We start from the raw sequence: 13,852 nt of genomic DNA, 5'->3' as shown, positions 1-13,852 counted from the left end.
TGGGCAGTGAGCAGAGCTGATGATCTCCTGTGGAGGTGGACTTGCTAAGGTGTGGGTGTTGGAGGGAGGGAAGGGAGCAGTTGGTGATGACATTTGACTTGGACAACTATGTGGCACTGGGGCCATTTACTGAGACAGAGGCGCCCAAGTTGGAGGACAGCAAGGACTGGTGTTGCTGACGTATCGGGGAAGAGCCTGGAGCTCAGCTGGGAGGTCCGACTAGAGGTACCTTTGGTCGCATAGATGGTGTTCACAGCAGAGCGCCTGGGTCAGCTCCCCATGGCCTGGTGAGGGGGAGACCTGGAGACTCCACCTCTGATGGATAAAGACTATGGAACCAGCAAAGGAGTCTAAGAAGTGCTAGCCAAGGAGGTGGGAAGAAATCCAGCAGAGAGTGAGGTTAAGGGATTCATAGAGAAGAGAATGTTTTCAGAAAGAGAGAGTGGTCAACTAGGTAAAATGCTGCTGAGAGACTGGGAAACTGGATGGCAGAGAAGAGTTTACTAACATGGAAACCACTGGTGATCTTGATAATATTGTTTCAGTGGAGTGGTGGGGATGAAGACAGATTGGGATGAAGAGTCAAAGGGAGGTGAGGAAGGAAGGCCTGGGAATATGGGCACTTCTTTTGAAAACATTTGGCATATGGAGATGGAGAGACATGAGTTGGTAACTGAAGAACATTGAGTTGAGGAGATTTTCTTTGAAACGGGCTTTCCTTGGATGTGTTTATATGCTGATGGAAATATCTAAGAGGGGGAGAGTGAGGGGACTGGGATGAGAAGGAGAAAAATGGAATGAGCCCTGGATTAGTGGATGCGGGCAGGGGAAGGCCCACAGGGGAGCTGGTAGAGGGCTATCCATTTCAGCTCTGCTGTTGATCACTTTGAGGTTCATCCATTCATTCAGGTGTCACTGAGCATTTGTGTGGCACTGGGGACACAAGCTTTCAGAAGGACTCATATTCTGGTGAAGGCCATAGTCATGTGGGGAAGGGAAGGATGGAAAAGATGTGCTTAGGCACCAAGAGCATTTCCACCTCATCTGCTCCAATGTCTGGTGAGAGGAGGCCCTGCCCACTGCCCCACTCCTGACCCTGATGGTGGGCAGTAGACCTGAGGTCTCTCCTGGAGGCGGGGAGGTCTGGTCCATGGGCCTCTTGAGACCTCCGGGATCACCCCATCTCTGGGCTCTGCAGTGATTGCCCAAGTTGCCTGTCCCCATCTGGGATGTTGAATCATGTGCCCTGGGCCACATTCTTATTCAGAGATCAAGCTCAGGGTTCCTGCGGGTTTAGCTACTGGCCAGGGCCCCAGGAGAGGACCGTGCGGGTGTTGTGCCTATAAAACCTCTGGCGTGAGTTGGGGCATCTAGATGGGTACTTAGCACCAATCTGGATGACAGCCCGAGTGTATACTTACCCTGGGGCAGCATTTGAGATTCTGGAGGTAAAGGAGTTGGGAATAAGACAGATAGGAGCTCTGTTCTCATGCCTCATAGTTCTAGGGACACGACAAACACGTAATCAAATAATCAAATAAGACAATTACAGATGGTTATTAAGGGCTGTGAAGGACATAAACAGGGGCTTGCGCCAGAGAGCAGCTGGCAGGGAAGGGAGGGTGGGCTCACGGAGGAGTCGGCTGGCTTCTCCGAGAGACCTTGGAGGGGAGGCCTGAGAGATTAGAAGGAGTCAGGGAAGAGTGTTTCCTGGAAGTTCTGATCAGGAATTAGCCTGGTAGGTTAAAGGACAGAAGTTCCTGTGGCTGGGGCTTGGAAAACCAGGGGGGTGTGTTCAGGGAGGGGACCATCGAAGCAACTGGCCATCAGCTCGCGTGAGATCTTGTGGGCCATGACCTGGGTTTTAGATTTTATTTTAAGGAGCAAAGGAAGCAGTTGGATGGTTATAAGCGGGAAAGAGGAGGATTGCACTGGAGGAAAGACTGTTGGGGGAGGGTGAAAGCTGGGAGGCTAGCTCAGAGGTGGTGGTCATTTGCAGTTACAGGTGGTGGCTCCCTGGCATGTGGATGTGAAGGCAGCAGTGAACGTGGGGAGAACCAGCCAGACTGGCGAGGGGCAGGCCAGTCTGGTCACAGGCTGGGACCTGTGCAGGGCAGCCTGGACTCTCCAGCAAGCTGACTGAGCCCCCAGATGCGTGCCTTTGATCATTCTTCTTTTAGGAGACGCCACATTTCAGCAGGTGGAGAGCATAGGTATGCACACAAACAGCCCCCGTTCCCGGCACGTGTCTCAGAATGGATCAGGAAGCCAGCACAGATGCTGTCGCCTTCCATCTGTTCACCGCACGACCTGAATGTTCCTTTCTGTGGTCCCGGGGGTGCCTGCGACGTGGGGCTGGTTCACTATGGCCCTTGGCAGGCAGCTGCTTGTAGAGCCGGTGTGCTCACGTGCTGGAGTGCCAGGCTTGCCAGCCCAGGAAGGCTTCCCAGGAGTCTGGTATTCCCCTTGACACCTGTCAAGGGAGGAGAGCTGAGTGACTTGGCTGGTGCGATCTGAGGCAGTTCTTCCCCAGTCCTCTGGTGCTTGAGCCCCATGGAGCTATCGCTCCAGACAGTTTGTTTATAATGCTAAACATATCAGATAATTGAAGGCTAATGCTTCTGTCTGGATCACTAGACATAATAGGCCTGGATAACAAATCAATTTTCTCCCTGCCCTACAAGGTTAGGAAGTTGAACATCCAGCATGTTCTTGATGTGTGTGCATCTGTGTGTGCATGCGTGTATGTGCACACTCATGCATGTGTGTGCTCTAACACTGACTTATTAGAAAATGAGATTCCAGGCTAGTTTCCCCAGGTATCCAACTCTATACTTCAGTTTGGGCCACCGTCTTAGATTCAAGTGAGAAGGTGATGGGAGCCCCATGTCTTTCAGGGAACAGGGACATTTGGAGATGAAAGGATGGGATGTCTGTCCAACCTTGATATCCGAAACTCCTATGTTCTTGAAGGACTGAGTACTCATATAAAGAGCATCTGAGAAACTCCAGTTTCAGCTACCTCCTGCCAGGATACACCTCCAAGAATGGCGATAGGAACATGTGAATTATGAATTAACAACAAGAACACTTACTTATTTGGCTAGCTCAATCATCCAGAAAGGGTATGTGAGACAAAGAAAGAAGGCAAGGGCAAATATCTACCTGTGTGTGTGTGTGTGTGTGTGTGTGTGTGTGTGTGTGCACAGATGTGTGTGTGTGTGCACAGATGTCTCTGTGTGTGTGTGTGTGTGTGTGCGCGCACAGATGTCTGTGTGTGTGTGTGTGTGTGCGCGCGCAGATGTCTGTGTGTGCGTGCGTGCGCACAGATATCTGTGTGTGTGTGTGCCCGCGCACAGATGTCTGTGTCTGTGTGTGTGTGTGTGTGTGCGCACCAATGTCTCTGTGTGTGTGTGTGTGTGTGGGCACAGATGTCTGTGTGTGTGTGTGCGTGTACAGATGTCTGTGTGTGTGTGTGCGCACAGATGTCTGTGTGTGTCTGTGTGTGTGTGTGTGCGCACGCACAGGTGTCTGTGTGTATGTGTGTGCACACAGATGTCTGTGTGTGTGTGTGCGTGTACAGATGTCTGTGTGTGTGTATGTGCACAGATGTGTGTGTGTGTGCACAGATGTCTGTGTATGTGTGTGTGTGTGTGTGCACAGATGTCTGTGTCTGTGTGTGTGTGTGTGTGTGCGCACCAATGTCTCTGTGTGTGTGTGTGTGTGTGGGCACAGATGTCTGTGTGTGTGTGTGCGTGTACAGATGTCTGTGTGTGTGTATGTGCACAGATGTGTGTGTGTGTGCACAGATGTCTGTGTATGTGTGTGTGTGTGTGTGCACAGATGTCTGTGTCTGTGTGTGTGTGTGTGTGTGCGCACCAATGTCTCTGTGTGTGTGTGTGTGTGTGGGCACAGATGTCTGTGTGTGTGTGTGCGCGTACAGATGTCTGTGTGTGTGTATGTGCACAGATGTGTGTGTGTGTGCACAGATGTCTGTGTCTGTGTGTGTGTGTGCAGCAATGTCTCTGTGTGTGTGTGTGTGTGTGTGTGCACAGATGTCTGTGTGTGTGTGTGTGTGCGCACCAATGTCTGTGTGTGTGTGTGTGTGTGTGGGCACAGATGTCTCTGTGTGTGTGTGTATGTGCACAGATGTGTGTGTGTGTGCACAGATGTCTCTGTGTGTGTGTGTGTGTGCACAGATGTCTGTGTGTGTGTGTGTGTGTGCGCACCAATGTCTGTGTGTGTGTGTGTGTGTGTGGGCACAGATGTCTCTGTGTGTGTGTGTATGTGCACAGATGTGTGTGTGTGTGCACAGATGTCTCTGTGTGTGTGTGTGTGTGTGTGCGCACAGATGTCTGTGTGTGTGTGTGTGTGTGTGTGTGTGCGCACCAATGTCTGTGTGTGTGTGTGTGTGCGCACAGATGTCTGTGTGTGTGTGTGTGTGTGTGGGCACAGATGTCTCTGTGTGTGTGTGTGTGTGCACAGATGTCTGTGTGTGTGTGTGTGTGTGCGCACCAATGTCTGTGTGTGTGTGTGTGTGTGTGGGCACAGATGTCTCTGTGTGTGTGTGTATGTGCACAGATGTGTGTGTGTGTGCACAGATGTCTCTGTGTGTGTGTGTGTGTGTGTGCGCACAGATGTCTGTGTGTGTGTGTGTGTGTGTGTGTGTGCGCACCAATGTCTGTGTGTGTGTGTGTGTGCGCACAGATGTCTGTGTGTGTGTGTGTGTGTGTGGGCACAGATGTCTCTGTGTGTGTGTGCATGCACAGATGTCTGTGGGTGTGTGTATGTGCACAGATGTCTGTGTGTGTGTGTGTGTGTGCGCACCAATGTCTGTGTGTGTGTGTGTGTGCGCACAGATGTCTGTGTGTGTGTGTGTGTGTGTGTGCACAGATGTCTGTGTGTGTGTGTGCGCGTACAGATGTCTGTGTGTGTGTGTGTGTGTGTGCACAGATGTCTGTGTATGTGTGTGTGTGCGCGCACGGATGTCTGTGCGTTATTTTTTTCATATTCTCTTAGATTCTTATTCAGACTCTTACTACTCTGACTTAAGGCACAGCTCCAAAGGCAGTCATAGGGTCAGCTCCGATGTGCGCTAGTGCTGGGCATCAGAGCTGAACGGAGGACGTGGGCATGGCCTCAGCTAAACCTCAGAGCACCTGGATTTCCTGTTAGGAAACTGAGGTCTGGAGAGGCTGGAGTTACTAGTCCTGAGGCATTCGGTTTCTAGATTCTGGATGTGGATATTAAGTGTCCACTGTTATTTTGTTTCTTCTTAATTATTTTTATTGAAGAAGGACACGGAAGCCTGGCTTGCTGCAGTCCATGGGGTCGCAGAGTCGGACAAAACTGAGCTACTGAATGACAATAGTTGATTTACAATGTTGGTAATTTCTGTTGTATAGCAAAGTGATTCAATTTTATGTGTGTGTATATATAATATGTTAGATAGATAGATAGATCGATAGATAGATGGGCTCGCCTAGTGGCTCAGATGGTAAAGAATCTGCCTGCCATGCAGGAGACCCAGATTCGATCCCTGGGTCAGGAAGATCCCCTGGAAAAGGGAATGGCAACCCACTCCAATACTCAGTATTCTTGCCTGGAGAATTCCATGGACAGAAAGGCCTGGTTGGCTATAGTGCATGGAGTCGCAAAGAGTTGGACACTACTGAGCAACTAACGCACACTCCACCACACACACCTATATCTATTCCTTTTAAAATATTTTTTCCGTTATGGTTTATCATAGATTCTTTTTTTTTAATTGGAAGATAATTGCTGTGCAATATTTCGTTAGTTTGTGCCGTGTAACAGTGTGAATTGTTCGGTGTATGCATATCTCCCCTCCCTCTTGAGCCTCCTCCCACCCCCGCACCTCACCCCGCTAAGTCATCACTAAGCACCCAACTGAGCTCAGGGTGTCCACTCTTAATCTCTGTTCCCCAGTGGACTGCAGAGCAGCATGTGAGAAGGGCCCTGGGGTCACAGCTTGATAGGAAAGAAGGACCAGAACATCTTTAAAAAATGGAAGCAGTAGCCCTTAGAATTCAAGCATCATTTCAGGATACGCTCATTTTGGGCAGGGACACAGGTTCTACCTACTTCAAGAGCCTCTGAGCCTAGCTCAGAGGGACAGGTAAGTTGATCACAATGATCCAGGATCTTCAAGAAAATGTCCTAAGTCGTGTTTTGTCTGTTTTGTTGTTGTTTAGTCGCTAAGTCGTATCCGACTCTTTTGCGACCCCATGGACTCCTCTGTCCATGGAATTGTCCAGGCAAAAATACTACAGTGAGTTGCCATTTCCTCCTCCGGGGGATTTTCATGACCCAGGGATCAAACTTGCCTCTCCTGGAAAAAAAAGTCTGATGGTTTCAAACATAAACAATTTTGAAAATGACTGCTTTGCAGCAAACACCAAAAGTCCCCTGACCAGCACCAAAAGGCTTGCCTCTAGGCCACAGCATTCTGGTGAGAGAAGAGAAACAAAAGCCGTGGTTCTCAGGACATTCCTCTGACAAGGGCAATCCCTACTTGAGGGGGATGAGGGAGTGTTTGGCCCACTGGCCCATGGCCCAAGCCAGGCTACACATTCTAGAAGCAATAAGGGTCTCTTCTCACCAGACTCTGGCTAGAATTCACTTTGCTGTTATTCAGTCGCTAAGTGTCTGACTCTCTGCGACCCCATGGACTACAGAATGCCAGGCTTCTCTGTCTTTTACTATCTCCCGGAGTTTGCTCAAACTCATGTCCATTGAGTCGGTGATGCTATCTAAATGGAATCCAGTGCCTAGTGCCTTTTCCCTTCACCAAAATTTATCCTATATTTCTTTATTTTTATTTCTTTATTTTTAAATTGAAGTACAATACCCAATGAGTATAATACCCACTCCAGTATTAATGCCTGGGAAATCCCAAGGACAGAGCCGCCTGGCGGGCTACAGTCCATAGGGCAAAGAGACATGACTGAGCACGCATGCACACACATAATTGCTTACAATGTTATGTTAGTTTCTGCTCTGTGACAATGTGAAGCAGCTCTCTCTCTCTCTATATATATATATGTCCCCTCCCCCTTGAACCTCCCTCTCACCCCTCTGAAAAGTGAAAGTGTTAATCGCTCGGTGGTGTCCAACTCTCTGCGACCGCATGGACTGTAGCCGGCCGGACTCCTCTGTCCATGGGATTTCCCAGGCGAGAATACTGGAGTAGGTTGCCATTTCCCCCTCCAGGGGGTCTTCCCCGCCCAGGGGTCCAGTCCGGTTCTCCCACGTTGCAGGCCAGTTCTTCGCCCCTCTAGGCCGTCACAGGACCCCGAGCTGAGCTCCCTGTGTCATACAACAGCTTCCCACTAGCGCTTCGAAGGCCTCTTCATTGCACAGGAAGGTGAAATGTTCCATGCAGAGAGGCACGCCAGTGGCCTGTCCCTGCCCCCTCGCCACTGCCCTTCCCTCATGCCACAGAATCACAACACTCTGCCGACGCTCTGCCAGGAGCCAGCGTGCAGCATTTTTCCAGGGAGAGGAAGGAAGGAACGGAGGCTTAGTTCATGACAGCGCTGAGCTCCGGAGCCAGAGCAGAGCTCAGGGTTCCAGCTCAGAGAACTTCCGGAAGGTCTCGGTGGGGGGCCCTTGGTCAAAGCACATGCTCCTTCCAGGTAGACTTGGGAAGGACAGAGTCTCTCCCAGTGGCTCATCAAGCATTTATTCCTGGAGATAAACCCAATCCACAGCTGCTTTGAACTCCTGCAGGGATGAGTCAGAGCACAAGTGAAATACTAATTAACCTGTGTGTGCATGGGTGTGTGCATGCTAAGTCCATTCAGTTGTATCCAACCCTTTTGCGATCCCATGGACCATAGCCTGCCAGGCTCCTCTGTTCATGGCATTCTCCAGGCAAGAATACTGGAGTGGGTTGCCATGGCCCTTCTCTAGGGGGTCTTCCCAACGCATGGATTGAACCCGCATCTCTTAGGTCTCCTGCATTGGCAGGTGCATTCTTTACCAACTTGCGCCACCCGCTAATTAATTAAGCCCCTGTTAATTAAAATATTCATAGAGAATATAAAAATCCTTTGCATTAGGATTCATCCAATTGTGCTGTTGTACCATTATTTCTTCCTCCTTCTCTTTGACTGGGGCCAATATGGTAATGAATTGGCAATCTCCAAGTGCATAAAAACGAGATGGTGCCGACTGTGGTCTTTATTTTAATTAAAAATATGCCATGTGGATATGTTTAAGAGTTGTTTGTATCTCCAATATTTAAAAGTTAAACGCAGAAAACTCGAGAACACTGCAACATCCAACACTGGAGGATTAAGCTGGTTGTGGATGCTCATGAGAGGGGCAAGGCCCCGTACTCCTGGCAGAGCTTTCCTCCTCACCTGGGTACCCAGAAAGAGAAGGACTGCCTGGTGGGACAAAGGAGCATCCTGCCTTTCCTTAGATGCAGCAGGCCGTATTTCCTCATTTTCCCAAGCTTTTCTCTCTCCTCCCTGCTGTCAGATGGCTGTTATTTTTCCCTGTGATCCCTCACTGCCATTAATGAGCTGTTCTTCATAACCAAATTTTCCAGACAACAAAATTTAAATACAGAACCTCTGCATGTTCAACCTCCTCACTGGATGTTTCTTCTTTTCCCTAAGATGCATTACACACCTCCTTAATTTTTGAAGCAAAGTAGACAAGAACACGGGGCTTCCCTAGTGACCCAGCAGTAAAGAATCTTAGATGGAAGTGTTCTATAATAAAGCAATATTTCCCATCCTGAATACTATGGACATTTGGGGCAGATGATTCTTTGCTGGGGGGATGCTGCCTGGTGGATGGTGGAATGTTTAGGAGCATCACTGTGGATGCCGGTGTCAATCCCTGACCCCCAGTGTGGCCATTGCAAATGTCTCCTTGCATGCATGCTCTGTTGCTTCCGTTGTGTCCAACTCTTTGCAACTCTATGGACTGTAGCCTGCCAGGATCCTCTGTCCATGGGATTTTCCAGGCAAGGATACTAGAGTGGGTTTCCATGCCCTCCTCCAGGGGATCTTTCCGACCTAGGAACCAAACCTGGATCTCCTGCATTGCAGGCAGATTCTTTACTGCTGAGCCGCCAGGAAAGCCCCCAAAATGTTTCCAGACACTGCCAAATGACCTCTGCGGGGCAAAATGGCCTCCAGTTGGGAACCACTGAATTTAAGAGACTAAAGTGGAGGGAATTAGAGTAGGGATGGGAGCCTGGAGTCACACTGAGGCGAGGCTGCAAGTCTTTGTGAGGCCACCCCCGCCACACGCTCTGTGCCTGAGCAGACAGATGCGGGGTCTGGGCTCCTTCTGACCTGCGTTCCTGGCTTCACCCTGAGTTCTCGAGCCCTCCACAGCAGTGGCAGGCGAATGCGATGCTGTCGCTCGGATGGGCTGGTGCAGCCTGTCGTCCTGGGAGAGGGTGACCAGTGACTGCCTGCTGGACAGGGCCCAAGGGCCGAACCTTCCTTTAAAAACCCAATCATTCTTGTTGTTGTTATTTAGATGGTAAGTTGTGTCCTGCTCTTTTTGTGACATCATGGACTGTAGCCCGCCGGCTCCTCTGTCCATGGGATTCTCCTGGCAGGAATACTGGAGTGGGTTTCCATTTCCTTCTCCCGGGGATCTTCCCAGATCAGGGATAGAACCCGAGTCTCCTGCATTGGCAGATGGATTCTTTACCACCGAGCCACCTGGGAAGCCCTTGATCATTTGTGATTGCTTTCCAGATGACAGAATCCACGCTCCATGAAAACAACCTGGACAACCCAGAAAAGTGCACCAAAAGAAGTCACATGTAATTGTACTGGGCCAAGGGAACCACTGTTTACCACGAACCAAAGCAAAGCAGATCTCTCTCAGACTTGGTCTTATTTATTTATTATATTTTTAGAGCCTGCCTTTTCCACTTAAACTCACGGTCTCTGCGTTAGCACAAAGCAGCCAGCAGAGTTACGACCCCTGGGGCTGGTACCAAGTGGTGAGTCACTGGGAAAGCTTGGCAGGCGCCCTGCCCATGTCAACGGCAAATGTCAGGCTGCACCTTCGAGGTTCTGCTCTTCCCTGAGAACCCGCTCGGTGCTGCTGTCTGTGCATCCTCTGACGCTGTTTATAATTTCAGCTCGAACGGTTTTCCTGGAGGTCATGAATGACAGGTTCACTGCCCCTCCACCCTTCTGCCACTCAGAGTTTCCCTCAATGATGGCCGAGAAATGACAACTTCCAGCAGAACCAGGCTGCCCTTTTTAGCATGAAAACTGAGAAAAGACTGCTCGGCCTCTACAGAAGTGATAAGAGTAAAAATGTTAGCTGCTTAGTCATGTCCATATCTTTGTGACCCCACGGACTGTAACCCCCCAAGGCTCCTCTGTCCATGGGATTTTCCAGGCAAGAATACTGGAGTGGGTAGTCATTCCCTTCTCCAGGGGATCTTACCAACCCAGGGACCAAACCCAGGTCTCCTCCACTGCAGGCTGATCGTTACAGTCTGAGTCATCAGGCAAGCCCAACCTCTACAAAGCCCGAGGTTAAAAGTAATCATCACAGTGGGCATTCCCTGAGGACTTACTCGGACCCCAGCTGCTATATCGGCTTTTTAATGTAACATGCGATCCTTACGTCCTTCTTATGCTGGAGGTATTCTATTATTCCCACTTGACAGATGAAGAAACTGAGGCACAGACAAGTGAAGAAACCTGGACAAGATCCCATAGATAGAGGTAGCGATGGAGACAGGATCTGTATCCTGGCAGTCTGGCTCTTGGCAGGGGTCAGCAACCTTTTTCTATGAAAGGCCAGAAAGTCAATATTTTAAGTGAGCTTCTGCAGCAATAACTCAACTCCATTTTTGCAGAGAAAAGTGGTCACAGACAAGAATAAATAAGCAGATATGAACGTGGAGATTTAAATTTCATATACTTTTCACATGTCACAGAATAGGATTCTACGTTAGATTGAAAAAAAATGTAAAAACTATTCTTATTTCTCAGGCTGTACGGAAATGGGTGGTGGGCTGGAGTTTGTAGTGGCTAACCCTGCTTCGGAGCAGCAACTCCTAAACACACAGTTGCTATAAAAGTGCCATTCCCTGATGTAGGAAAATTCAGACCCGAAGAAAGATACAAGGGGCTGTATAATATAGATGGGAGTGTCCCGTGCACCAAGGACTTCAGCCACCCTCCTGCTGTGTCTCAGCGAGCACCTCTGCTGGGGAAGGGTCATTTGTGGGCATAAGGACAGGAAGGCTGAGAGAAGTCAAGTATTCAAATGTAATAATGATTGACAACTCAGCCATAATAAAAACACATTTATGGAATTCTAATGTGGGCTCAGAAAACTGATTTCATTTATTTAAACAACTTGATCGACAGCTGCTTGTTGGGAGCTTGTCTGAAGTTGGGCTCCCATGAATGAATACCCGTCGGTAGGAACACTGCAATCTGTTAACACTTGGTGGTTTACATGGACTGAGTGGATACCCTGGGTGGGGGTGGGGCTGGCACAGGTCCTTCTGCTCCCTCTGGCCTTCCTTCTCAGCTGACATGGAGCCAGGGCCCCTGCCCTGGTGAACCCAGACCAAACAAACTGTCCTGGGGCCATGCGGCTTCCAGGGGAGAAAGCTTTGGAGAAGGAATTCAGTACCGACCTGGACACCTGGCCCATGTCCCCAGCAGATGCTAATGTGTCTGGCTGCTTAGCAGGGGCTCCGAGAGAATGTGGTACAAAAAGGACTCTTGGCATACCTTGTCGCTGCGCGGCTCTGAAATGCTTCCAGAGGCCCTGGCCGCTGCCTCCCTGTGGCCTTCCTGGCTCTGGTCCCATCTAATGGCAGATGGCAGAACCACGGGTGGGGTGGGGCCTGGGAGGGGATGTCTGGGGAAGGTGGCTGTCTTTTCTGTGCCTTGGGTATCACTGTCCCAGGGTGAGCTGTCACGTCTTCCCCTTCCTTTCCAAGAGGATGCTTAGACTTTGGGGGCACTGATGGGAGAGTCAGATCCCAGGAGGGCAGCGGGAAGCCTTTTCCTGTGGCCCCCTGGAGCTCCTTGGGGTGGTGGGTGTGTATGAATGGCCTCCTCTCAGATGACTTTGGAGCTGGAAAGGACCTTGGTAATCAGTAGTCTAATGCAGAGATCCCTAACCTCCGGGATCTAAAGCCTGATGTTCTGAGGTGGAGCTGATATAATAATAATAGAAATAAAGTGCACAATAAATGTAATACACTTGAATCATCCCCCAACTACCCACCCTCTCCAATCAGTAGAAAAATTGTCTTCCACAAAACCAGTCCCTGGTGCCAAAAATGGTTGAGGACTGCTGGTCTAATGGTACTCAACCTGGACCCCAAAGCAGTAATGTAGGATGTTTGTACCTGGTATTTTGTATATATATATATATATATATATATATATATATATATATATATATATATATATATATACACACATATACATCAAACAAAGGAAATCAAATCCATAGCCGTGACGAGCCCTTCCATGCTAACAGTACTTTTGAGAATTCCTTTGCTTTGGGCTGGAATTTATCTGCTGGGTGAGTCAGTGTTGGTTTATGCCCGTTGATAAAAAGCTCTGGTTAACAGTGATTTATATCTTGGATTAGTAAATCTGAGAAGATGAATTAATTATTGCTTAATAAGTGTGTGTGCTTGCTTGACACATGTTTAGGGAGCTAAGCATGAAATCTCTCGGGAGAAAGTTCTAAAAGAAGATCTTTGTGAAGAGATGGGGGAGAAACTGCTGATCTGGTGTAACCCTCTCCCCTTACAAATGAGGACACCAGAGGCCCAGAGTGTTGAGAGCTCATGCTTAAAGCCATGGCTGCTAAAGTTCCAGAGATGAAACTGGAATCCAGCTCCTCAAATGCCAGCCTCCTGTTCTTTCCGTGACACCCAGGCCTTTGGTCATGCCTCCTGTGTGGGGTTGGTTCTGCCTTATGAAGCCACTGATGTCCTTGAACTCCAGATGAAATGGGTCATGCTAACCAAAGGGGGCTTCCCTGGTGGCTCAGATGGTAAAGAGTCTGCCTGCAATGCAAGAGACTCAGATTTGATCCCTGTGTTGGAAAGATCCCCTGGAGAAGGGAATGGCTACCCACTCCAGTATTCTTGCCTGGAGAATTCCATGGAGAGTGGAGCCTGGAGAGTTACAGTCCATGGGGTCGCAATGTCAGACACAATTGAGTGACTAACTTTCACTCTCACCCAAAGGGGATTCAGGCCCCTAGGGGACCCTGAGGTGGTGTGTGTTCCTTCTGGGCTTTTCCACTCAAAAGCCATGTTCACGAGCAAGTTCCTGCCAACCCCTTTTAAAAAAAATCACTTCATTTGTATTGTTTCTGTGATCAGGAATGTAGAAAATGAGCCTATTCTTAAAAAAAAAAATTCCTAGAAGTGAAAAAGAACTTAAAGAGAATGGAAAGAAACTGAATTAGGAAGACCTGCAGGGAGACTGAATCTCAAGAATTTAAAGAGTAGGTAGTCTTTCTAGAGGCCAGGGGATGTGGGGACATTAAACTCTGTCCATGGGCTCAGAACTTGGGATCACCCAGCAAGCCCATCATCCAGGTGGTGTGTGTGGCCCACGCAGAGAGAATGAAGCCGGCTCAGAGATCACTGGAGACTTGGTGGAGAGCCTGGCTCACGGGTGGCTGCTCCAGGATTTAAGCCCAGGTCTCTGGCACTAAAGCCAGCATCTTTCCGGTGATCCCTCCGCTAACCCTGCCTTTCCTCCCTCCCTGCAGACACATAGAGAACTGGCGCGGTCTGCACACGCTCAACGCCGTGGACATGGAGCTCTACACTGGCCTCCAAAAGCTG

General features: G+C 49.4%; 1 protein-coding gene across 2 annotated transcripts in view; it reads left to right on the top strand.

The window, feature by feature from the left end:
* Positions 1-13,852, top strand: part of NTRK3 (neurotrophic receptor tyrosine kinase 3) — a 311,334-nt gene that overhangs the window by 65,021 nt on the left and 232,461 nt on the right. For both annotated transcript variants that reach the window (XM_065906036.1, XM_065906035.1), the window contains exon 2: positions 13,777-13,851. In XM_065906036.1, coding sequence (XP_065762108.1) covers positions 13,777-13,851 — 75 coding nt within the window. The remainder of the gene's footprint in view (positions 1-13,776; position 13,852) is intronic.

The sequence above is a fragment of the Muntiacus reevesi genome, chromosome 15 (assembly GCF_963930625.1).
Source record: "Muntiacus reevesi chromosome 15, mMunRee1.1, whole genome shotgun sequence".
Taxonomy (NCBI): Eukaryota; Metazoa; Chordata; class Mammalia; order Artiodactyla; family Cervidae; genus Muntiacus; species Muntiacus reevesi.
Note: the sequence above shows the minus strand (reverse complement) of the source record. Positions and strands in the feature narration are given on the sequence as shown.